We start from the raw sequence: 25,339 nt of genomic DNA on the forward strand, positions 1-25,339 counted from the left end.
AAATACCATTTTTAATTTTACAAAAACAGCTGGATAGAGAAACGGCAGGGAAACATACGCTTCTGCTTACAGCCATTGATGGAGGTAAACCGGTCAGGTCTGGGACTTTAGTAATTCACGTGGATGTACTTGATGTTAATGACAACTCACCTGTTTTTAATAAAGAGACGTATGCTACATCATTAAGGGAAAATTCCCCAATTGGCACTATAGTGATTCAGGTCAATGCAACGGATTTGGATCAGGGTGCCAACGGTGAAATAACATATTCATTTGGCAACGAAGTTGATTTAAAATTATTGAATCTGTTTAGTGTGAATCCCATCACTGGTGAAATTAAAGTAACTGGTTTGATAGATTTTGAAGAAAGTAAGAGCTATGATATTGACATACAAGCTTCTGATAAAGGACACGTTCCTTTAACCTCTGATAAAAGTGTAACAATAACTATAATTGATATTAATGATAATGCTCCTGAGATAGAAGTGACTTCATTTTCCAACTCTGTTCCTGAGAAAGCAAGGATTGGAACAACTGTGGCACTGATAAGTGTTACTGATCTGGACTCTGGCATTAATGGCAAAGTTATTTGCACAATCAAAGATGATGTTCCTTTTACATTATCCCCTTCAATACAAGACAATATGTTTGCTGTAGTCACTAAGTCACAGTTGGACAGAGAACACAGATCTTTGTATGATGTTACAATAGTTGCTAAAGATGCAGGTGATCCATCCTTGACATCTGAAAAGAAAATAAGTGTTCTCGTATCAGACGTGAATGATAATAACCCACAGTTTACCTCAAGTCCCTATACATTTTATGTGACTGAAAATAATGCTCCAGGTGCCTCATTATTTTCAGTCAAGGCCTCTGACCTTGATGAAGGTGATAATGCTGTTATTTCATATAATATTTTGAGACATGGAAGTGAAGAAAACCAACTGGCATCAATACTTAACATCAACTCTGAAAATGGAGACATTTTGGCATTAAAAGGTTTTGACTTTGAAACTTTGAAAACATTTCAATTCCAAGTTGTTGCCACGGACTCTGGAATTCCATCACTAAGTAGTAATGTCACAGTCAATGTGTTCATTCTGGATCAGAACGATAACGCTCCAGCCATCTTGTATCCAATCAGTGCTAACGGTACTGCTGAAGGTCTGGAGGAGATTCCTCGTAATGTGAACGCAGGACATTTAGTGGCTAAAGTGAGAGCCTATGATGCTGATATAGGATATAATGGCTGGTTATTATATTCACTGCAGGAAGTTACTGACCACAGTCTGTTTGCTTTGGACCGCTATACAGGACAGATAAGAACACTTCGCTCATTCACAGAGACAGACGAGGCTGAACATAAACTGGTCATACTGGTAAAAGACAATGGAAATGTTTCACTCTCAGCAACAGCTACTGTGACTCTCAAAGTTGTGGAGCCCAAAGAGGCTTTTGCAGCCTCAGATGTTAAAAGTGCAGCAAAAGATGAAGATGAGAACAATATGGCTTTTTATCTGATCATAACGTTGGGCTCTGTTTCAATACTCTTTCTCATCAGTATAATCGTTTTGATCACGATGCAATGTACTAAATCTACAGAATATTCCTCTAAGCATTTACAAGAGACAAATTATGATGGCACATTGTGTCACAGCATCCAGTACAGATCCGGAGACAGACGGTACATGTTAGTTGGACCTAGAATGAGTATAGGTTCTACTATAGTTCCAGGAAGCAATGGAAATACACTAGTGGTCCCTGACAGGAGGCGAGCATCTGGAGAGGTAAGCAATATAATACACATACATAATGGCATAGCTCCTTCAGCCTCCTTGTCTATATAACTGCATTTTTTTCTGAGAATGTTGTTACTTGTTGATTTATATGGCACACAACATTTTGTTCTGTCATCGCATAATATATACTCGGTCATATTATGTTAACCAATTTTTTTACTTTTAAAGTTTTAGAAGACATTGCGCATGTGTGGCATCAAAAAAGTCCCCCAAATTCCGTGTTGCTGTCCTTGGTGCTGAAACCCATTTCTTATTAAAGGACCATAACAGTTTTACTACATTATCTACAACTACGTCATTTTCCATTATCTACATCGACCTCATGCATGGACCATGACCATTTATCCCAGAATTTCTGGGAATTTCTATATTCATATTCAATAAATGTAAAAAAGAAAATACTATAAAAAATGTTACCTAAAATCACTGTAACTTAAGCTGTTCAATCTGTAATTGAATGCACTTTACAGGAATTGTGCAATTAGCTTTGCACAACAGCTAGCTGTGTTAGAGTAATGCAGTAATCTTAGATTTAATAACATTATGGAACTTTGGAAAATTAGAAAAAAATAACTGAGCTATACTAAAGCATCCAGTACAGATCTGGAGACAAACAGATGGAAGCAGAATAATGGTTTAACCATGGGGAAACTCTAGGAGACCAACAACTGGTGAATTATAATTATAATTATTATAATAATAATAATAATAATAATAATAATAATAATAATAATTATTATTATTATTATTATTATTATGAGGTGCATGAAATGCGCCTCAAAATGCTTTACGGAGCAATAAAGAAATAAGATTTTTTATAATAAAGTTAACACTGACAACATTGTCACAATTTAACAACTAAAATAGTTATGAATAGTTGATAATACAGATAATAGTATTCTTAGTGTTGTTTGACCAAGAAGACAATATGTTGATGTCACCCGCATTTGTTTGTAAAACATTCGCATAACAGCAGATTTGCCTCTCAACTTTGTTGTACGCAAGCAATATCAACATTATATTATTTATGTACAATCATTCATTCCTCATCTGTTTTCCATTACTCTGTTATCTCTTATTGCGGTTGTGGAACGCATGGTGTCACTATATGAACGTATATAGTGCGTGATATATATTGGCTTTCGTCATTCACTTGCGTCCACCCATTTATTTGGTTGCAATGTTGGTATCGGAAGAATGAAACGAGGTTGTTGTTAGCCAACGGCGTTGAATGGGAGTTATGGGACTATCCACACAATTGGTCATATAAAATAGAAATAGACCTACACTGTGGATTGCAGTATCAAGATTAGGCGTGGCAATGCCATAATAGTTAAATTCAATTGGATTATATGTCATCACTTCATCACACCATGGAACAAAGGGAACGCAGGGTATGGAGGGTTCGACCTGGTATGGTTACCGTAATTACTGCGTTGGTTCTGTCCTGCTGGAACGTGCAGGCCTCGGCACAAATAAGATATTCCATTTCTGAAGAAGTGAAAGAAGGGACAGTTGTTGGCAACATAGCTAAGGATCTTGGACTGGATAAGAGCACCCTGAAACAGAGAGGATATCGTATTGTGGCCGGGTCAAATGAGCCTCTTTTTCGAGTTAATCAGGAGGACGGTATTCTCTATGTAAACCGAAACATTGACAGAGAGGATGTGTGTGATCGAATCAGTGCGTGTCTGATCGACTTAAAAACGGTGCTAGAGAACCCATTGGAGATCCACTATGTCTCAGTGGAGGTATTGGATGTGAACGACCACTCTCCTATCTTCCCAGAGAAAGAGAAACAACTAGAGGTTTTTGAGTCTGCTATACCTGGAGCAAAATATCAACTACAAGCTGCGCACGACGCGGATAGTGGACTATTATCTGTCCAGCAGTACAAATTAAATCACAATGATCACTTTCGTTTAGAAGTCAAAGATCGAGGCGAGTACCGTAAAACTCCTATATTAATCCTTCAAAAGCCACTTGATAGAGAATCTGTCAAGAGACATGTGTTACTGCTTACCGCCATTGATGGAGGTAAACCTCCAAAGTCGGGAGAAATGAGAATTACTATCGATGTGTCAGATGTTAATGATAATCCCCCTGTCTTTACAAAGGATTCATACTCTGTAAAACTATACGAAAATTCCCCTATAGGCACAACTGTTATACAAGTAAATGCAACGGATTTGGACGAAGGCTCAAATGCAGAAGTTGAATATTATTTTGGGAATGATGTGGATGCAAAGGCACGAGCGCGTTTTGATTTAAATATGTTGACTGGAGAACTAATTGTATCAGGAGGTATAGATTATGAAGAGAATAGTAGATATGAAATTGACATACAAGCGTCTGACAAGGGTACAGCTAAAATGACAACAGACAAAACAATTATTATTGATATTATTGATGTGAATGACAATGCACCTCAGATTGAAGTGACATCTTTTTCTCGTGCCCTCCCCGAAGATTCCAAACCAGGAACCACAGTGGCACTGATTAATGTAAAAGACTCTGATGCTGGTCTCAATGGAAAAGTTACGTGTTTTATAGATCAGGCAGTTCCTTTTACACTAACCCCGTCTTTACAAAATAACATGTATTCTCTTGTCACTAAGTCACTATTAGACAGAGAACATCAATCATATTATGATATTACAATTATTGCTAAAGACACAGGCCATCCACCTTTGTCATCTTTAAAAACTATAAGTGTACTTCTATCGGATGTAAATGACAATATTCCAGAGTTTTTACTAAATCCATATACGTTCTATGTTGCTGAAAATAACACTCCCGGGGCGTCGTTTTTTTCGGTAAAAGCCTATGATCATGACGAAGGTGATAATGCTGTTATATCATATCATATTCCTAGGGAAGGAGCCAATGAAAAACTTGCGTCATACTTAAACATAAATCATGAAAACGGTGACATTTTGGCGCTAAAAACATTTGACTTTGAAACATTGAAAACATTCAAATTCCAAGTGGTTGCCACAGACTCTGGAACTCCGTCACTAAGCAGCAATGTCACAGTGAATGTATTCATTCTGGATCAGAACGACAACGCTCCAGTCATCTTGTATCCAGTCAGTGCTAACGGTACTGCTGAAGGTGTGGAGGAGATTCCTCGTAATGTGAACCCAGGACATTTGGTGACTAAAGTGAGAGCCTATGATGCTGATATAGGATATAATGGCTGGCTATTATATTCACTACAGGAGGTTACTGACCACAGTCTGTTTGGTTTGGACCGCTATACAGGACAGATAAGAACACTTCGTTCATTCACAGAGACAGACGAGGCTGAACATAAACTGGTCATATTGGTAAAGGACAATGGGAACGTTTCACTCTCAGCAACAGCTACTGTGATTGTCAAAGTAATGGAACCCAAAGAGGCCTTTGCTGCATCTGATGTTAAAAGTGCTGTAAATGAAGACGAGGAAAACAGTGTGGCTTTTTATTTGATTATAACTTTGGGCTCAGTTTCAGTGCTTTTTATCATCAGCATCATTGTGCTGGTTATAATGCAGTGCTCCAAATCCACAGACTATCCCTCCAAGTATTTACAAGAGACAAATTATGACGGGACACTGTGTCACAGCATCCAGTACAGATCTGGAGACAGACGGTACATGTTAGTTGGACCCAGAATGAGTATAGGTTCTACTATAGTTCCAGGAAGCAATGGGAATACTCTAGTGGTCTCTGACAGGAGGTGTGCATCTGGAGAGGTAAGAGGAATTTTGTAAACATCCATCCATCTTCAACCGCTTATCCGTAGTCGGGTCGCGGGGGCAACAGCTCCACCAGAGTGCTCCAGACTTCCCTCTCCAGAGCAACATTAGTGACCAGAGCAACATTAGTGATTAGTGACAACATTAGATCGACTCACTGGCCTGGGAACGTCTCGGAATCCCCCAGGTCCTCCTGGGGGATTCCGAGACGTTCCCAGGCCAGTGAGTCGATGTGTTTCCTCCAACTGCGCCTTGGTCTGCCCCGGGGTCTCCTCCCAGTGGGCCATGCATCGAGAACCTCCCTAGGGAGGCGCCCGAGAAGCATCCTAACCAGATGCCCGAACCACTTCAGCTGGCTCCTTTCCAGGCGAAGGAAAGGAAACTTTCTCGTGTCACTGAACTTCTCACCCTATCTCTAAGGGAGATGCCAGCCACCCGTCGAAGAAAACTCATGAATTTTGTGAACAATTTATTTAAAACAAACAAACAAACAAATAAACGTATAGCATTCCCCCTATCCTTTTGTTGAATGTGTAAATTGCCATCACAGCAAAACTCTATATTAACTGAAATAACAACTGACTCTTTTTAAGTCCTGCCCATGCAGTTGCTTTGGACAAATATCCCCTCTCCATGGACCCACTACAAGAGAAAAGCCTGTTGTCTTGTATTGATAGGCATATTCAATTCATTCATTCATTCATTCATTCATTCATTCATTCATTCATTCATTCATTCATTCATTCATTCATTCTCCAAACTGGATATGTCTTTTATTATTAGTTTAGCAAAGTCATTATAAACAACCTCTGCTATGTGGAAGAACATGGCTCGTCAGTCAGGGTGTCACAGGGAGTCAGGGACCAATCAGAAGGCTGCCAAGTGAGTCCATTTGTTTATTAGCTTTTAGAATAGACTGTTTTGTGCCTCAAATGCCCTAGCTGCCTAGCATGCATTACAGCTGTCCTTGGTGCTGAAATCCCCATCTATCCCATCTGTCCTTGGTCTGGAAACGAAATGTGAGTGAATTGAAACTGGGTTTCCAGTGTCATCGCAATTCAGTGTTCCAAATCCACAAGCCATTCCTCAATATATTTACCATTCTAAAGAAAAACGATAGGCTACATGTTAGCTGGACCCAAATTAGTGTATATCCCTAAATTATATTCTGGGGAATACTTTAGTGGTCAGAAGCTATTCATTACTATTATTAGAGTAATTGTGTGAACAATTAATTAAGTCTGACCTTCCTTGAAGTATCACTTTTGAAATAACGCATTTAATAAAATGGAGGGGAAAAAAAGTTCACTCCTTGTCTATGAAAGGAGGTATTCGAAATTGGGACATATAGTGCCTATATATGCCTATATTCACCATTGGTGAATAGAATGTAGCCTATATTATAGGCTACATTTTATTCACCAATGGCAGTCTGTGTGGACTGCATATCACGACTAAAAGTGTGTTTTTTGGTTTGTTTTCTGTTTCCCCTTTTTTACGTGTCTGTGAATGCTGTTTTACTTTGACTCTCTCACACTATATGAGGTGTAAAATATATGTTTTTGCTGCCAACTGAATTTCTCTCTCAGAGAATTAAGGCAAATATTTAACTTCAGTATAGGTTGCGTAAACTGAAACGTGGTGTTAACCCGTGTCACCGCCATGGATGACTTCTTTGGCACTGGCCATGGTGCTGATTCGTTGGTATCAGGCATAGGTTCAAAATAGTCTTATGTTATGTCAAGATTATCAATATGGCGATTGGCCTATTATACTTCGGAACAGTTTGAGTTGTTGATTACCAATACTGGCTGTGATTATTATAACATGTTGACATGACCTGCAATCTGATTCAGGATCTCATGGTGTCAGTGTTCCAGTGAAACAATTATTTTAGCCTAGCTTTTTTTTTCATAGGCTGCACTTGGTTCCACCCATTTCTGGTGTTAACCTTTCGTTGTGGTTTAAACATTTCCGTATAGAACAGCGTGAGCAGCGAGATCACATCACATTCTCCAAATGACTATTTGCATAGTTGCCATTTATGCAGGGAACAAGGCAACACATTTGTCTTTAAGAATGACGGATGACGTTCACATTTGAATACTGTTATCGTTTTAACGGAACACTATTTGTATCATGGAACAAAGAGGATGCAGTGTGGCTATAAGGGGGAGGCGACAGTGGTGGATATCTTTCGCGATTGCTGTGTTTCTTTTCTGGAATGGAGCAGTGGCTCAGATACGATATACAATCTCTGAAGAGGTCAAGGAGGGAACCTTTGTTGGAAATCTAGCCAAGGATTTGGGGCTCGATGTTGGCGGTTTGAAAGGAAGGGGATTTAGAATTGTGTCTAGCTCCAACGACCACCCTTTCCGAGTTGATCAGAACGATGGAGTCCTATACGTGAACAAATTACTGGACAGAGAAGAGCTGTGCGAACGCACTAGCGTGTGTATTATTAACCTGAAAACCGTCTTGGAGAATCCACTGGAGATCCATTATGTCGCCGTGGAGGTGCTAGATGTAAATGACCATTCTCCGAGCTTCCCAGAGAAGGAACGGCGATTAGAAATATTCGAGTCCACTATACCAGGGACACGATTTCAGTTGAAAGCTGCGAGCGACTCTGATCGTGGTATATTTTCTGTGCAGCATTATAAACTCAGCCAGAATGACCATTTCCGTTTGGAAGTGAAAGATAAAGGAGATGTGAAAACACCCGTTTTACTGCTGCAAAAGTCATTAGATAGAGAGGCTATTAAAAGTCACACGTTAATTCTGACCGCAACTGATGGAGGTAAACCACCAAGATCAGGTAACACGAAGATTATCGTTGACGTATTAGACGTCAACGACAACGCACCTGTTTTCTCCAAAGAAATTAATTCAGTGCAACTTGATGAAAATGCTGACATAGGCACACAGGTGATTCAAGTAAATGCAACTGATTTGGACGAGGGTCCCAATGGAGAGGTAATTTATTCCTTCGGGAATAGTATGAATGAAAGATTATTCAAACTGTTTGATATAAACCCAGTTACAGGTGAAATTGTTGTGAAGGGTCTTATTGATTATGAGCAAAAAGACAAATATGTGTTAGAAATTCAAGCCTCGGACAAAGGCGGTGTTCCGCTTGTCACAGAAAAGAGTGTAATCATAAAAATAGTTGACGTGAATGACAACGCACCTGTGATAGAAGTGACTTCCTTTTCAAGCGCCATCTCTGAAGATTCCAGACCTGGAACTACAGTGGCCCTTATTAGTGTCAGTGATCTGGACTCGGGTCTCAATGGGAAAGTTATTTGTTCTATAAGTGAGGAAGTTAATTTTGATTTAACAGCGTCCTTGCAAGACAACATGTATTCATTAATAACAAAGTCTCCTCTTGATAGAGAGAAACAGACTAAATATGACATAACTATAATGGCCAAGGACGCTGGCCTACCAGTGCTATCATCTGAAAAGACGATAAGTGTTATTGTGTCAGATGTTAATGACAACAGTCCTGAGTTTTCACGCAGTCCCTATACTTTCTATGTTAGTGAGAACAATGCTCCAGGACAATTATTGTTTACTGTAAGGGCGTCTGATCGTGACGAGGGAGATAATGCCCTTATTTTATATCACATTCAACGAAATGGAGCAACTGACAATAAAGCAGCTTCATTTCTAAATATTAATCCAGAAAGCGGTGATATTATGGGGCTGAAGAACTTTGACTTTGAAACTTTGAAAACATTTCAGTTCCAAGTTGTTGCCACGGACTCTGGAACTCCTTCACTTAGCAGCAACGTCACAGTGAACATGTATATTCTGGATCAGAACGACAACGCTCCAGTCATCTTGTACCCTGTCAGTGCTAACGGTACTGCTGAAGGTGTGGAGGAGACTCCTCGTAATGTGAACCCAGGACATTTGGTCGCTAAAGTGAGAGCCTATGATGCTGATATAGGATATAATGGCTGGTTATTATATTCACTGCAGGAAGTTACTGACCACAGTCTGTTTGCTTTGGACCGCTATACAGGACAGATAAGAACACTTCGCTCATTCACAGAGACAGACGAGGCTGAACATAAACTGGTCATACTGGTAAAAGACAATGGAAATGTTTCACTCTCAGCGACAGCTACTGTGATTGTCAAAGTAATGGAGGCCAAAGAGGCCTTTGCAGCTTCTGATGTTAAAAGTGTATCAAAAGATGAAGATGAGAACAATGTGGCTTTTTACCTGATTATAACTTTGGGGTCAGTTTCAACCCTTTTCCTGATTAGTATTATCATGTTGATTGTGATGCAGTGCTCCAAACCAGCGGACTACACCTCTAAATATTTACAAGAAACAAATTACGACGGAACACTGTGCCACAGCATTCAGTATAGATCTGGAGACAGAAGGTACATGTTAGTTGGACCCAGAATGAGTATTGGATCCACTATAGCTCCTGGAAGCAATGGGAATACTCTAGTGGTTTCTGACAAGAGGCATTCATCTGGAGAGGTAAGAGGGTTGATGTGTTTTTTGACTAACGCAAACCTATAACTCAAAACCTATAACCTATAACCTATAACAAAAAAAATTGTTTCGTTCAAATACAATATATATGAAAAATAAAATCAGTAAGACGCCTGTGGGCAAGCGCTGTGGCATATACGATCTTAATGATTGTCGGGCCTGTTAAGAACTCTAGTTTTCGCTGGCTGCCGGGCGCGTTATTAGTACCGGCTGCACTAATAACTTATGGACAGGTATCGGTCGAAGAAGAGGGATATATGGGGAAGGATCAGAACAGGGCAGCTCCATATATGGAGATCTAAGGGTTTGAGGTTTGAAGTCAGATGTAGAGTCGCTGGCCAATATTGATTACATCAGGGATCTCCTATATGGGCTTAATATTGATCTCCATCCGTGATGGTGTCACTGTCACGTGTTCTCTCACCCCGACCACCATATATGGTGCCCGGCACACTAACTGGCGGGAAATCCGCGATTCCATATAGTTAAAAAAAATTGGTCATTTTATCGTCTACTAAGGCTTATGTGAACACCCCAGACAGTTTTTAAGTTGCTCCATTGAGTATTTATACATTTGATATTAATTTCAGCTGCCCCGCCCCTTTCCATACAAACCCATTATAACTTCAAACTCCATTTTAACCATGATAGATTTATTTATATTCTAAGCATAATTTGTAACATTAACATCAGTGAACAACAATTACAGCTTTCAATTGGAATTAACTCAAAAATAACTAATGTGTTACGTTAAAGGGGTATTTTTTAAAGTTTCTTGTTGATATTATTTTTAATCACCCTCTCCTATTTCCCATTTTAGACTAATTTCCCTGGGTCTGGTGAGTGATTTGTGTGAGCGACTATAGTGTTTTCATTTTATTTATTTTTTGATAAAAAGGGAATGATAATTTAAATAAAACACGGCCCCTCACGCAATGACAATATAAGTCACCAGAACCATGCAGGGATGTGTGTTTCCAAAAAGACAAATGTGGTTAAACTAGAGGTTGAAGTTCACTTGGTTTATAATCATATACAATTAATATATCAAATATCTAAATATTGAATCAAGCGACTTAAAAACAGTCTGCGATGCACACAAATGGCAGAGTAGAAGATAAAAGGACCATAGGAGTATTTTAAAGTGAAATAAGTCTCTTAAACGGGATCTGTCGCTCTCCGTGGTGCTGAATTAGAATTCACACAACTCGTGCTGCGGTAGCGGCTTGAGAATGACAATAATGTTGATTCACATTTTGCAATTATTTGACAAACGTTTTAATGCATTTCTGACTTTCTTTCATTTTGATTTGAAGGTTTTTCAGTTGGCTGGTCAATGTTTCAGTGTGTTGAGGATGATTAAATAATTCTTGCTTATATCTTGAGATGAATAGATTATAGCCTAGGTTGCAATGCTCCTGTACCGAGTTGTGAGATCGCATGGTGTCAGTGTGCGCTGCAGAAAATGATTCAGAAAGTCCTTTTCATCATAGGATCTTGGATCCACCCCTCAGTGGCTTTATAGTAGCCTATATGCGCAGGAACATTTGTCATCATTCCCAAGCATTTCTCAGAATGTTTCTGCGTAAGTGGGAGATAATGCATATTGACATTTAGGAGTATGTTGGAGGGAGTAAACGTCATTAAGCTTTCATAGTTCTTCTGGAGGATTAGCACTTTTTTTTGCTTCATCATGGAACAAAGAGGATGCGAGCCACGGAGGGGCCGACAGCGGTGGTTCGCGTTCCTGGTTGCTTTGCTTCTTTTGTGCAGCGTGGCCTCGGCGCAAATAAGATATTCTGTACCAGAGGAAGCTAAAGAAGGAACAGTCGTTGGGAATATAGCAAAAGATTTGGGCTTGGATAAGAACACACTGAAAGAAAGGAGGTATCGCATTGTTTCTGGCTCTACTGATCCCCTTTTCCATGTGAATCAGAACGATGGTATTTTATATGTAAACAGAAAGATAGACAGAGAAGAGGTATGTGAGCGGAGCAGCGCATGTTTGATCAGTCTGAAAACCGTGCTGGAAACCCCTTTAGAAATCCATTACGTGGAAGTCGAAGTGCTTGATATAAACGACCATTCTCCCACATTCCCCGAGACAGAGAAACTGTTAGAAATGTCAGAGTCCACTTTATCAGGAAAACGATTTCAACTACAAGCCGCGCGCGACCCAGATGGTGATCAGTTGTCTGTACAACAATATAGACTGAGCAGCAATGACCACTTTCGATTGGAAGTGAAGGATAAGGGAGATGATGGAAAAATCCCCATCCTGGTGTTGCAAAAGTCTTTAGACAGGGAGGCTATGGGGAGCCACTCACTGGTGCTAACTGCCTTAGATGGCGGGAAACCACCAAAGACGGGAAATATGAATATTAGAGTAAATGTACTTGATGTAAATGACAACATTCCCGTGTTTACTAAAGATGTCTACTCTGTGCTATTGAGTGAGAATGTACCAGTCGGTACAACTGTCATACAAGTCAATGCGACTGATTTGGATGATGGAACAAACGGAGAGGTAGTGTACTCATTTGGCAACAGTGTAAACAATAGATTATTCAAACTGTTCGAAATTAACCAATTAACAGGCGAGATTATTGTGAAAGACGTAATTGATTATGAGAAAAAGGATAGATATGAAATTGAAATTCAGGCCTCAGACAAAGGTACCGCCCCACTCGTTGTAGAGAAAAGTGTAATAATAAAGATAGTTGATATTAATGACAATGCACCTGAGATAGAAGTGACCTCATTTTCAAGCGCCATATCTGAAGATTCCAGACCTGGAACCACAGTTGCTCTTATTAGTGTCAGTGATTTGGATTCTGGCCTCAATGGGAAAGTTATTTGTTCCATTAGGGAGGACGTTCCATTTGCTTTATCGCAATCTTTAAAAAATAATATGTATTCTTTAACAACCAAATCACCTCTCGATAGGGAAAAACAGTCTCAATATGACATAACTCTGATCGCTAAGGACGCTGGTCAACCGTCATTATCATCTGAAAAGACCGTCACCGTTATTGTATCAGATGTAAATGATAATGTCCCAGAGTTTTCCATGAACCCCTATACGTTTTATATCACTGAGAACAATGCTCCAGGTGCCTCATTATTTTCAGTCAGGGCTGCTGACCGTGATGAGAATGACAATGCCAAGATTGTATACAATATATTTAGGAATGGAATAGACAATAATGCATTAACATCATATTTAAACATAAATTCAGAAAATGGGAACATATTGGCTTTACAAAGTTTTGACTTTGAAACTCTAAAGACTTTTCAATTTAAAGTTATTGCTACTGACTCTGGAACTCCATCACTAAGCAGCAATGTCACAGTGAATGTGTTCATTCTGGATCAGAACGACAACGCTCCAGTCATCTTGTATCCAGTCAGTGCTAACGGTACTGCTGAAGGCGTGGAGGAGATTCCTCGTAATGTGAACGCAGGACATTTGGTGGCTAAAGTGAGAGCCTATGATGCTGATATAGGATATAATGGCTGGTTATTATATTCACTACAGGAAGTTACTGACCACAGTCTGTTTACTTTGGACCGCTATACAGGACAGATAAGAACACTTCGCTCATTCACAGAGACAGACGAGGCTGAACATAAACTGCTCATACTGGTAAAAGACAATGGAAACGTTTCACTATCAACAACAGCTACTGTGACTGTCAAGGTTGTGGAGCCTAAAGAGGCTTTTGCAGCATCTGATGTTAAAAGTGTATCAAAAAATGAAGAGGACAACAATGTGGCTTTTTACCTGATTATAACGTTGGGCTCAGTTTCAGTACTTTTTATCATCAGTATCATTGTGCTGATTATAATGCAGTGCTCCAAACCAGCAGAATATTCATCCAAATATTTACAAGAAACCAATTACGACGGAACTCTATGCCACAGCATCCAGTACAGATCTGGAGACAGACGATACATGTTAGTTGGACCCAGAATGAGTATAGGTTCTACTATAGTTCCAGGCAGCAATGGGAATACTTTAGTTGTCTCTGACAGGAGGCGCACATCTGGAGAGGTAAGATTGACTGCTTATAATATCGCTGTCAATTAAAGTGTTCGCTCATATTTCGCTATATGCCTGTCTATAATGTGCACATCAGAAAGCATTAGGCTTAACATGCTTTTGAGAAGAGAAAGAGGGAATCCCTGTCATCTGGATTTTACAACAAACTTTCTCTCAGACACTAATACTGGTTTAAATCTGGCACCAACTCCTCGCTGGTCTTGGTCTCGAAAATGGCCTAGACTATAGATTAACTGAGATTCGGGTCTGTCCTCTACAAGATTTAACTTTTAAAATAGATTTATTTTCATGGGTTGCTCATCACAATCAAGTATAAATTGTAATACATGTTGTACGAATGACCGTCTTAGTCGTTGGAAGGCAGTACAGAGGCATGCTATAGAGTTCAAAAGGCTGGTATATCTTTCCTCCAAAAACACCAATATAGATAACATTCAATCATTGTGTATACATTGGCATGGTGTTGTCCAGCCTTACACCCCTCCTTCTCCCAACCTCTACCTGCAGACTTTAATATAAAGCTGAAGCTAATTAGCCTGGACTGCTCCACAGCCCACAGGGGTGTATGTATTCAAACTCTAAACATCCATAAACATACAAACATACAAAATATCACTTATATTACAAACTCTTAGGAACTACAACAATAATGCGTCTTTATCCCTCTTCACACTAAACTACAGTCTACAATAGCAAAAGCACATCACACCCCCCCCCCCTGACATCCTGATTAGACTCAACAATATAACTTCACAATTCATAGCACTTCCACATTACACACATTACACTTAATATTGGACACAATTAAAGTGCCAATGTGCTGTGTAAAAATATAAAGTGTCAAAGCTGTGCAAATCACGCAGACTCAATAAATAAAGGTTTATGTGCAAACATGAGAAACAGAGGACCTCTCTGTGTTACACATGTATTGGTGTTGTGTCAGGTTACCATGTGCAATCCGTCACTGACCTTGCAAGAGCAGTCACCCTAATCATGGAGAGACGTGCGTTTGCAAATAGGCTAGTCTGTGGTTAAATTGAAGTTTGATGGGTTCAATGGGTTAAATAAGGGGCGTGTCTGATAAAATGAAAATCAAATATCTAAATATTGAATCAAGCGACTTAAATACTGTCTGAGATGCGCGCGCACAAGCCAGAGTAGACATTACAATTACCCTAAGCATTTTAAAGTGAAATTGCTTTATGTCTCTCAAACAGAATGTGTCGCTCTCCATGGTGCTCAATTTTAATTCACACAACCCGAGTGAGAATATGTTGATTACAGGTCGATTCACATGCTGCAATCATTTGACAAACGTGTTCATGTTTTTTCCAGGCTATTTGTGTTATTTTGATTTGACGTTTTTCTATTTAGTTTTTCCTATTGGCTGGTCATTGTTTCAGTGTGTTATGGATGTTTATAACGCATTTTGCAATATTGAGATGATTAGATTAGCGGTTGTAATGCTCCTGTACCGAGTTGTGAGATCGCATGGTGTCAGTGTGCGCTGCAGAAAAATATTCAGAGAGTCCTTTTCGTGATAGGATCTTGGATCGACCTCTCAGTGGCTTTATAGTAGCCTATATGCGCAGGAACATTTGTCATCATTCCCAAGCATTTCTAAGAATGTTTTTTCGTGGGTGGGGATAATGAACATTGGCATTTATGAGTATCTTGGCTGGAGTAAACGTCATTAAGCTGTTATAGTTCTGGAGGATTACGTACATTTATTTTTATTTCGTCATGGAACAAAGGGGACGCGAGTCATGGAGGGTCCGACAGCAGTGGTTTGTGTTCCTGGTTGCTTTGCTTCTTTTGTACAGCGTGGCATCAGCACAAATAAGATATTCGGTACAAGAGGAAGCTAAAGAAGGAACAGTCGTTGGGAATATAGCAAAAGATTTGGGCTTGGATAAGAACACACTGCAAGAAAGGAGATATCGCATTGTTTCTGGCTCCATTGATCCCCTTTTCCATGTGAATCAGAACGATGGTATCTTATATGTAAACCGAAAGATAGACAGAGAAGAGGTATGTGAGCGGAGCAGCGCATGTTTGATCAGTCTAAAAACCGTACTTGAAACCCCCTTAGAAATCCATTACGTGGAAGTCGAAGTTGTAGATATAAATGATCATTCTCCCACTTTTCCTGAGACAGAGAAAGTGTTAGAAATGTCTGAATCGGCTTTACCAGGAACACGATTTCAGTTGCAAGCCGCACGCGACCCAGATGGTGATCAGTTTTCAGTACAACAGTATAGACTGAGCAACAATGATCACTTCCGTTTGGAAGTGAGGGATAGGGGAGAGGATGGAAAGATTCCCATACTAGTGTTGCAAAAAGCTTTAGACAGGGAGGCTATGGGGAGCCACTCATTGGTGCTAACTGCCTTAGATGGTGGAAAACCTCCAAAATCGGGTAATATGAATATCATAGTAGATGTACTTGATATAAATGACAATGCACCTGTGTTTTCTAAAGATATTTACTCTGTGCGATTGAATGAGAATGTACCAGTCGGTACAACTGTCATACAAGTCAATGCAACTGATTTGGATGATGGAACAAACGGAGAGGTAGTTTACTCATTTAGCAACAGTGTAAATAATAGACTATTTAAGCTGTTTGGAATCAACCAATCAACAGGCGAAATTATTGTGAAGGACCTTATTGATTATGAGCAAAAGGACAGATATGAAATTCAAATCCAAGCCTCAGATAAAGGCTTTGCTTCACTAACAACAGAAAAAAGTGTAATTATAAAGATAGTTGATATGAATGACAATACTCCTGAAATTGAAGTGACATCATTTTCCAACGCCATATCTGAACAGTCTAGATCTGGTACCACAGTTGCTCTTATTAGTGTCAGTGATTTGGATTCTGGCCTCAATGGAAAAGTTATTTGTTCTATACGTGGATACGTTCCATTTGCTTTGTCGCAATCTTTAAAAGATAATATGTATTCTTTAATAACCAAATCACCTCTCGATAGGGAAAAACAGTCTCAATATGACGTAACTATTATCGCCAAGGACGCTGGCCAAACGTCATTATCATCTGAAAAGACCGTCACCGTTATTGTATCAGATATGAATGATAACTCCCCAGAGTTTTCCATGAACCCCTATACTTTTTATATCACTGAGAACAATGCTCCAGGTGCCTCATTATTTTCAGTCAGGGCTTCTGACCGTGATGAGAATGACAATGCCAGGATTGTCTACAATATATTTAGGAATGGGACAGGCAATAATGCATTGACATCATTTTTAAACATAAATTCAGAAAACGGGAACATATTGGCATTAAAAAGTATTGACTTTGAAACGCTAAAGACTTTTCAATTTAAAGTTGTTGCCACTGACTCTGGAACTCCACCACTAAGCAGCAATGTCACAGTGAACGTGTTCATTCTGGATCAGAACGACAACGCTCCAGTCATCTTGTATCCAGTCAGTGCTAATGGTACTGCTGAAGGTGTGGAAGAGATTCCTCGTAATGTAAACGCAGGACATTTGGTGGCCAAAGTGAGAGCATATGATGCTGATATAGGATATAATGGTTGGTTATTATACTCACTGCAAGAAGTTACTGACCACAGTCTGTTTGCTTTGGACCGCTATACAGGACAGATAAGAACACTTCGCTCATTCACAGAGACAGACGAGGCTGAACATAAACTGGTCATACTGGTAAAAGACAATGGAAACGTTTCACTCTCAGCAACAGCTACTGTAATTGCCAAGATTGTGGAACCTAAAGAGGCTTTTGCAGCTTCTGATGTTAAAAGTACAATGACAGAGGAGGAGGGAAATTATGTGACATTTTATCTGATTGTAACTTTGGGTTCTGTTTCAACACTTTTCCTGATTAGTATCATCGTGTTGATTATAATGCAGTGCTACAAACCAGCGGACTATACCTCCAAATATTTACAAGAAACAAATTACGACGGAACCCTGTGCCACAGCATCCAGTACAGATCTGGAGACAGACGGTACATGTTAGTTGGACCCAGAATGAGTATTGGATCTACTATAACTCCTGGCAGTAATGGGAATACTCTAGTGGTCTCTGACAGGAGGTGTTCATCTGGAGAGGTAAGAGGGTTGACATGCTCAATAACTGAAACAAACCTATAACGCAGACCCAGAATTATGCTTCTCTCACACACACACACACACACACACACACACACACACACACACACACACACACACACACACACACACACACACACACACACACACACACACACACACACACACACACACACACACACACATCTATCTATCTATCTATCTATCTATCTATCTATCTATCTAAGATAGATAGATAGATAGATAGATAGATAGATAGATAGATAGATAGATATCCTTTAACATGGAGATCGTGAATTCAGCTATATATGCATCATATTTGATATGTTTCAACAACCAACCATTTATACCCTTTAATTGGCTTTAGCTGTCCCCTGCAAATGTCTTGTAACTCAAACAGGAGTTGCCGCTCTCCATGGTGCTGGATTCGCATTCTCAAAGGTTTCGGCAAAGGTTTTCATGTTTCTTACTATTAATTGTTGTTTTTTATTTTTGTTTCTTGCAGTTAAGTTGGTCAACATTTGAGGTGTATTGAGGTGATTAACGAATCTCACGTAATTCTGTTTTTAGATCATTAGATTAGAGGTTTACAGATTTTGAATTCCTTTAATTTATCCTGCACTGAGTTGTGAGATCGCATGGTGTCAGTGTACTGTGCAGAAAATGATTCAGAAATACCTTTTCATCATAGGATCTTGGTTCCACCCCTCAAGGGCTTTAGTAGCCTACTTGTACAGGCGCATGAACATTTGTAATCATTCGTCAGCATTTCTAACAATGTTTTGCTAAATTGGGATAATGTATATCCTTATATGTTGGCTGAAGTAACCCGCTGTCATATAGTTATTTTTGAGGATTACAGATTTTTCTTTTGCTTCATCATGGAACAAAGAGGACGCGAGGCACGGAGGAACATACGGCGGTGGTTTGTGTTCCTGGTTGCTTTGCTTTTGTGCAGCGTGGCCTCAGCGCAAATAAGATATTCTGTACCAGAGGAAGCTAAAGAAGGAACAGTCGTTGGGAATATAGCAAAAGATTTGGGCTTGGATAAGAACACACTGAAAGAAAGGAGGTATCGCATTGTTTCTGGCTCTACTGATCCCCTTTTCCATGTGAATCAGAACGATGGTATATTATATGTAAACAGAAAGATAGACAGAGAAGAGGTATGTGAGCGGAGCAGCGCATGTTTGATCAGTCTGAAAACCGTACTTGAAACCCCCTTAGAAATCCATTACGTGGAAGTAGAAGTGCTTGATATAAACGACCATTCTCCCACTTTCCCCGAGACAGAGAAACTGTTAGAATTGTTTGAATCCGCTTTACCAGGAAAACGATTTCAACTACAAGCCGCACGCGACCCAGATGGTGACCAGTTTTCTGTACAACAGTATAGATTAAGCAACAACGACCACTTCCGTTTGGAAGTGAAGGATAAGGGAAAAGATGGAAAGATTCCCACACTAGTGTTGCAAAAGGCTTTAGACAGGGAGGCTATGGGAAACCACTCATTGGTGCTAACTGCCTTAGATGGGGGGAAACCTCCTAAATCGGGTACTATGAATATTACAGTATATGTACTTGATGTAAATGACAACACGCCCATGTTTACTAAAGATAGTTACTCTGTGCTATTGAATGAGAATGTTCCAGTTGGTACAGTTGTCATCCGAGTCAATGCGACTGATTTGGATGATGGTCCAAATGGAGATGTAGTGTACTCGTTTGGCAATAGTGTAAATAATAGACTATTCAAGCTGTTTGAAATTAACCAATCAACAGGCGAAATACTTGTGAAAGACGTAATAGATTATGAACAGAATGACATATATGACATTGAAATCCAAGCCTCAGATAAAGGCCTTGCTCCGCTAACAACTGAAAAAAGTGTAATCATAAAGATAGTTGATATTAATGACAATCCTCCTGAAATTGAAGTGACATCATTTTCAGACGCAATATCTGAAAATGCCAGACATGGAACCACAGTTGCGCTGATTAGTGTCAGTGATTTGGACTCGGGCCTCAATGGAAAAGTTATTTGTTCCATTAGGGAGGACGTTCCATTTGCTTTAACGCAATCTTTAAAAAATAATATGTATTCTTTAATAACCAAATCACATCTGGATAGGGAAAAACAGTCTCAATATGAAATAACTATAATCGCCAAGGACGCTGGTCAACCTTCATTATCATCTGAAAAGACAGTCACCGTTATTGTATCAGATGTAAATGATAATGTCCCAGAGTTTTCCATGAACCCCTATACTTTTTATATCACTGAGAACAATGATCCAGGTGCCTCATTATTTTCAGTCATAGCTGCTGACCGTGATGAGAATGACAATGCCAAGATTGTATACAATATTGCCAGGGATAGGACAGACAATACTAAATTGACTTCATTTTTAAACATAAATTCGGAAAATGGGGACATTTTGGCTTTAAAAAGTTTTGACTTTGAAACGTTTAAAACCTTTCAATTTCAAGTTGTTGCCACAGACTCTGGAACACCATCACTAAGCAGCAATGTCACAGTGAACGTGTTCATTCTGGATCAGAACGACAACGCTCCAGTCATCTTGTATCCAACCAGTGCTAACGGTACTGCTGAAGGTGTGGAGGAGATTCCACGTAATGTGAACGCAGGACATTTGGTGACTAAAGTGAGAGCCTATGATGCTGATATAGGATATAATGGCTGGTTATTATATTCACTGCAGGAAGTTACTGACCACAGTCTGTTTGCTTTGGACCGCTATACAGGACAGATAAGAACACTTCGTTCATTCACAGAGACAGACGAGGCTGAACATAAACTGGTCATACTGATAAAAGACAATGGAAACGTTTCACTCTCAGCAACAGCTACTGTGATTGTCAAAGTAGTGGAACCCAAAGAGGCGTTTGCAGCTTCTGATGTTAAAGGTGCAATAAAAGACGAGGAGGAAAACAATGTGACATTTTATCTCATTATTACCTTGGGTTCAGTTTCAACACTTTTCCTGATTAGTATCGTTGTCCTGATTGTAATGCAATGCTCCAAATCTACGGATTATTCCTCCAAATATTTGCAAGAGACAAATTACGACGGGACACTGTGTCACAGTATCCAGTACAGATCTGGAGACAGACGGTACATGTTAGTTGGACCCAGAATGAGTATTGGTTCCACTATAGTTCCTGGCAGTAATGGGAATACTCTCGTGGTCTCTGACCGGCGACATACATCTGGAGAGGTAAGATATAGGCACTTGCACCTTCATTTAGAAGTTGTTACGTTTTGGAATATATATGGGTTTTAACTTTCAAGTACAATATCTTGAATACATATTTATAGGCTACTTGTAAAATGTTTCAAGTCTTAGTTGTATGTCAATGCAAGTCAAAGGAGCTTTATTGGCATGAGAAAACATACGTTTACATTACAATTTGCAAAGCAAGTGTCAAACTATAATAAAACTGTTGGGGAAAGTATACAGTTGGAGGGTGTACAGCATTGTGTAAACATTGCATCATTAAACATTGTGCCGTTATGCAGTGTATGAAGCTTTTATCGCAACAGTTCACAAAAAGTCACTGCAAGCGTTTAAGTCTTACACGCTTGCAGTGGTCTTAAACTTTAAGACCATTCCAAGAGCATTCCGTATCATGCAATGTAAAGTTGGCCCGCACGGTGTCAGCGCACAAAAAGTAGTCTAGGCCTACTTCGCCTGTCACGAGAGTTGCCAAGTCAGCTTATCATATTGCGATGTTGCGCTGTGCATGTTGTTGTTGTTGTTCCTCTGTAAGATCAAAGCTTCTAGCTACATCTATTAGTTATGTTGACCATCTTGGCAAATGTATTTGATATGTTTTAAATTTTAAAGGACAAAAATGCCTGGACCAGTCACCAGTGTATTGCAACGAGAGCTCACTTTGCATGTTATCATAGACCTGGTTGCTTATTTCTCTCGCGATATGTGGCAACACTTACTAAAACCTGCCTCTTGCTTGTTTGGTCTTTCTTGGCGTTGGCCAGGAGCTGCATGCGGATTTCGAATGGAATTAACATAATGTCTCGTCTGATATTTGGACAGTTATTGGTTTAGCTGTGATGCCCGATCTCTCCTTTACGTAATAGGCATTTCTTGTGGAACCTTCACTTCTAAGATTTTTTTTAAATGGCCCAAAGAAGATACGACGCATGGTGGGAGCGATGTGTTGTCCTCTTGGCTTCACTGGTCCTTTTCTGGAACATTTCTTCTGCACAGATAAGATATTCTATTTCAGAGGAAACTGCGGAGGGTACACTCGTTGGAAATATTGCAAAAGACCTGGGACTAGATCTCAATGCGTTGAAAACTCGGGGATTTCGTATTGTTTCTGGTTCAACCCAGCCCCTGTTGCAGGTAAATCAAAACGACGGCATCCTTTATGTGAGCCGAAAGATAGATAGAGAAGAGATATGTGAACGGAGCAGTACGTGTTTGATCAACCTGAAAACCGTGCTCGAGAACCCACTGGAGATCCATTATGTGGCGGTGGAGGTTCTGGACGTGAACGACCATGCCCCCAGCTTCTCAACGAACGAGACACTTTTAGAGATATCCGAATCGGCTTTAGCAGGGGCACGATTCCAACTACAAGGTGCTCGCGACCCAGACAGCGACGCGAATTCCATTCAACAGTACAAACTCAGCCACAATGAACACTTTCGCCTCGAAATTAAAGATAGAGGGGAGGATGGGAAAATCCCCATTTTACATTTACTTAAACCACTTGACAAAGAAACTGCAAGGAATCATAGATTACTGCTTACAGCCATTGATGGGGGAAAGCCTGCCAAGTCAGGTACCACAGTCATCAACGTGCACGTTTTGGATGTGAATGACAACATGCCCATTTTCTCTAAAGATTCGTATTCTGCGATCCTCACCGAGAATTCACCTATTGGCACAACCATTATACAAGTAAATGCAACTGATTTAGACGACGGTTTAAACGGGGAGGTCATTTATTCATTTGGCAATAACGTGAATAATAAAATACGTAGCCTGTTTGAGTTAGACACCAATACTGGTGAAATTATTGTCAAAGGTTTGATAGATTTTGAAGTGAGAGATCGATATGAGATTGATATTAAAGCATCTGATAAGGGACCTGCTCCAATGACAACAGATAAAAGTGTGATTATAAAAGTAGTTGACCTCAATGACAATGCCCCTGAGATTGAAGTGACATCCTTTTCAAATTCTATACCGGAGAACTCAAAACCTGGAACTGCTATAGCATTGATAAGTGTAAATGATATTGACTCAGGACTCAATGGAAAGGTTATTTGCTTTATAAGTGAGGGGGTGCCTTTTACATTATCACCATCTTCTCAGAATAACATGTATTCTGTAGTCACTAAATCCCTGCTGGATAGAGAGCATCTGTCGGAGTACGATGTAACAATAGTGGCTAAAGATGCAGGTGAACCAGCCTTGTCAGCTATGAAGACAATTAGAGTTGTCGTATCAGATGTGAATGATAACAGTCCAGAGTTTTCACAGAGCCCTTATACCTTTTATGTTAGTGAGAACAACACTCCAGGAGCCAAAATATTTTCTGTAAGGGCATCTGATCGTGATGAGGGTGATAATGCTCATATTTCATATCATATTCAGAGAGATGGAGGTATTGAAAATAAACCCATATCATTTCTTAATATTAACTCTGAAAATGGTGACATTATGGCACTTAAAAACTTTGACTTTGAAATACTGAAAAGATTCCAAATCCTTGTTTTCGCTAAAGATTCTGGAACTCCATCGCTATGCAGCAATGTCACAGTGAATGTGTTCATTCTGGATCAGAACGACAACGCTCCAGTCATCTTATATCCAGTCAGTGCTAACGGTACTGCTGAAGGTGTTGAGGAGATTCCTCGTAATGTGAACCCAGGATATTTGGTGACCAAAGTGAGAGCCTATGATGCAGATATAGGATATAATGGCTGGTTATTATATTCACTGCAAGAAGTTACCGACCACAGTCTGTTTGGTTTGGACCGCTATACAGGACAGATAAGAACACTGCGTTCATTCACAGAGACAGACGAGGCTGAACATAAACTGGTCATACTGGTCAAAGACAATGGAAATGTTTCACTCTCAGCAACAGCTACTGTATCTGTAAAAGCTGTTGAACCCAAAGAGGCGTTTGCAGCTTCTGATGTTAAAACGTCAGCAAGAGATGAAGAGGAAAACAACATGGCTTTTTATCTGATCATAACTTTGGGCTCAGTTTCAGTACTGTTTATCATCAGTATTATCGTGCTGATTATAATGCAGTGTTCCAAACCTACAGCATATTCCTCCAAGCATTTGCAAGAGACTAATTATGATGGGACACTTTGCCATAGCATCCAGTACAGGTCCGGAGACAGGCGGTACATGTTAGTTGGACCCAGAATGAGTATAGGGTCTACAATAGTTCCAGGAAGCAATGGGAATACTCTAATGATCCCTGACAGGCGTCCTGCATCTGGAGAGGTAAGAATAATCTTTGAGCAATTGAATATCAGTCAAAATACTTATAGTGGTCAGTTTGTGTGGGACTATATGTATGACATGTACAATCAATGCAAAATATTGTTCACGTTTGACATGAACTGCATTCAATCAATGAATACTTTAACAGCTAAAAGTACAGAGGTACATCTGTACAATAATACTAAAAGGATAACACTAAGCCCTGAGGTCTTGTTTCCATTGAGGTCCTGTGTATTCAATTCATCAATCCATATAAATACATGAAATACTATATACAACAAATCATCAATACTAGGAGCAGTAAAAGTATTTTTACAGGAAAATACTGTGTGGCAGTGCTACATTAATTGCTACATTATTTTTTGGTTGCTGTCCTTGGTGCTGAAACCATTGCATGTTAACATGGCATTTGGCAAAATTTACAGTATGTGAGGAGTGCATGATATTTAATGTGAGCATGATGCACAACAAGGACACATAATAGACCACTACCGTCTCATAATCTGAGCTCATATAGGCCTAACTATCTAGATCCTCATGATGGAAGTCAAGATCAAGTCATTAGATAAACTCTCATGTTAAGTCAAGTCAAGGTTG

The 25,339-nt window shown here is 39.7% G+C and overlaps 5 protein-coding genes across 5 annotated transcripts in view; all 5 read left to right on the forward strand.

Moving 5' to 3' along the window:
- Positions 1–25,339, forward strand: part of LOC310873726 (protocadherin alpha-3-like) — a gene marked incomplete at both ends in the record, with an annotated part of 69,987 nt that overhangs the window by 10,351 nt on the left and 34,297 nt on the right. The window lies entirely within an intron of this gene.
- LOC310873252 (protocadherin beta-13-like) lies at positions 79–14,147 on the forward strand (the record flags this gene model as incomplete). Its single annotated transcript, XM_083785589.1, has 5 exons — positions 79–84; positions 1,110–1,528; positions 1,658–1,787; positions 3,263–3,668; positions 12,238–14,147. 5 exons carry the CDS (start codon positions 79–81, stop codon positions 14,145–14,147), a joined length of 2,871 nt encoding a protein of 956 aa, XP_083641715.1.
- LOC310873263 (protocadherin alpha-3-like) lies at positions 7,679–10,359 on the forward strand (the record flags this gene model as incomplete). Its single annotated transcript, XM_083785598.1, has 2 exons — positions 7,679–10,042; positions 10,291–10,359. 2 exons carry the CDS (start codon positions 7,679–7,681, stop codon positions 10,357–10,359), a joined length of 2,433 nt encoding a protein of 810 aa, XP_083641724.1.
- LOC310873264 (protocadherin beta-18-like) overlaps positions 15,864–25,339 on the forward strand; it is a gene marked incomplete at both ends in the record, with an annotated part of 42,566 nt that continues 33,090 nt past the window's right edge. Inside the window, 2 exons of the mRNA XM_083785599.1 lie at positions 15,864–16,097; positions 22,616–24,742. Coding sequence (XP_083641725.1) covers positions 15,864–16,097; positions 22,616–24,742 — 2,361 coding nt within the window. The remainder of the gene's footprint in view (positions 16,098–22,615; positions 24,743–25,339) is intronic.
- On the forward strand, positions 19,106–21,529 carry LOC310873269 (protocadherin alpha-8-like; the record flags this gene model as incomplete). Its single annotated transcript, XM_083785603.1, has 1 exon — positions 19,106–21,529. One exon carries the CDS (start codon positions 19,106–19,108, stop codon positions 21,527–21,529), a length of 2,424 nt encoding a protein of 807 aa, XP_083641729.1.

This window comes from Protomyctophum parallelum, assembly GCF_964188405.1.
Source record: "Protomyctophum parallelum genome assembly, chromosome: 16".
In the NCBI taxonomy this organism is placed as follows: Eukaryota; Metazoa; Chordata; class Actinopteri; order Myctophiformes; family Myctophidae; genus Protomyctophum; species Protomyctophum parallelum.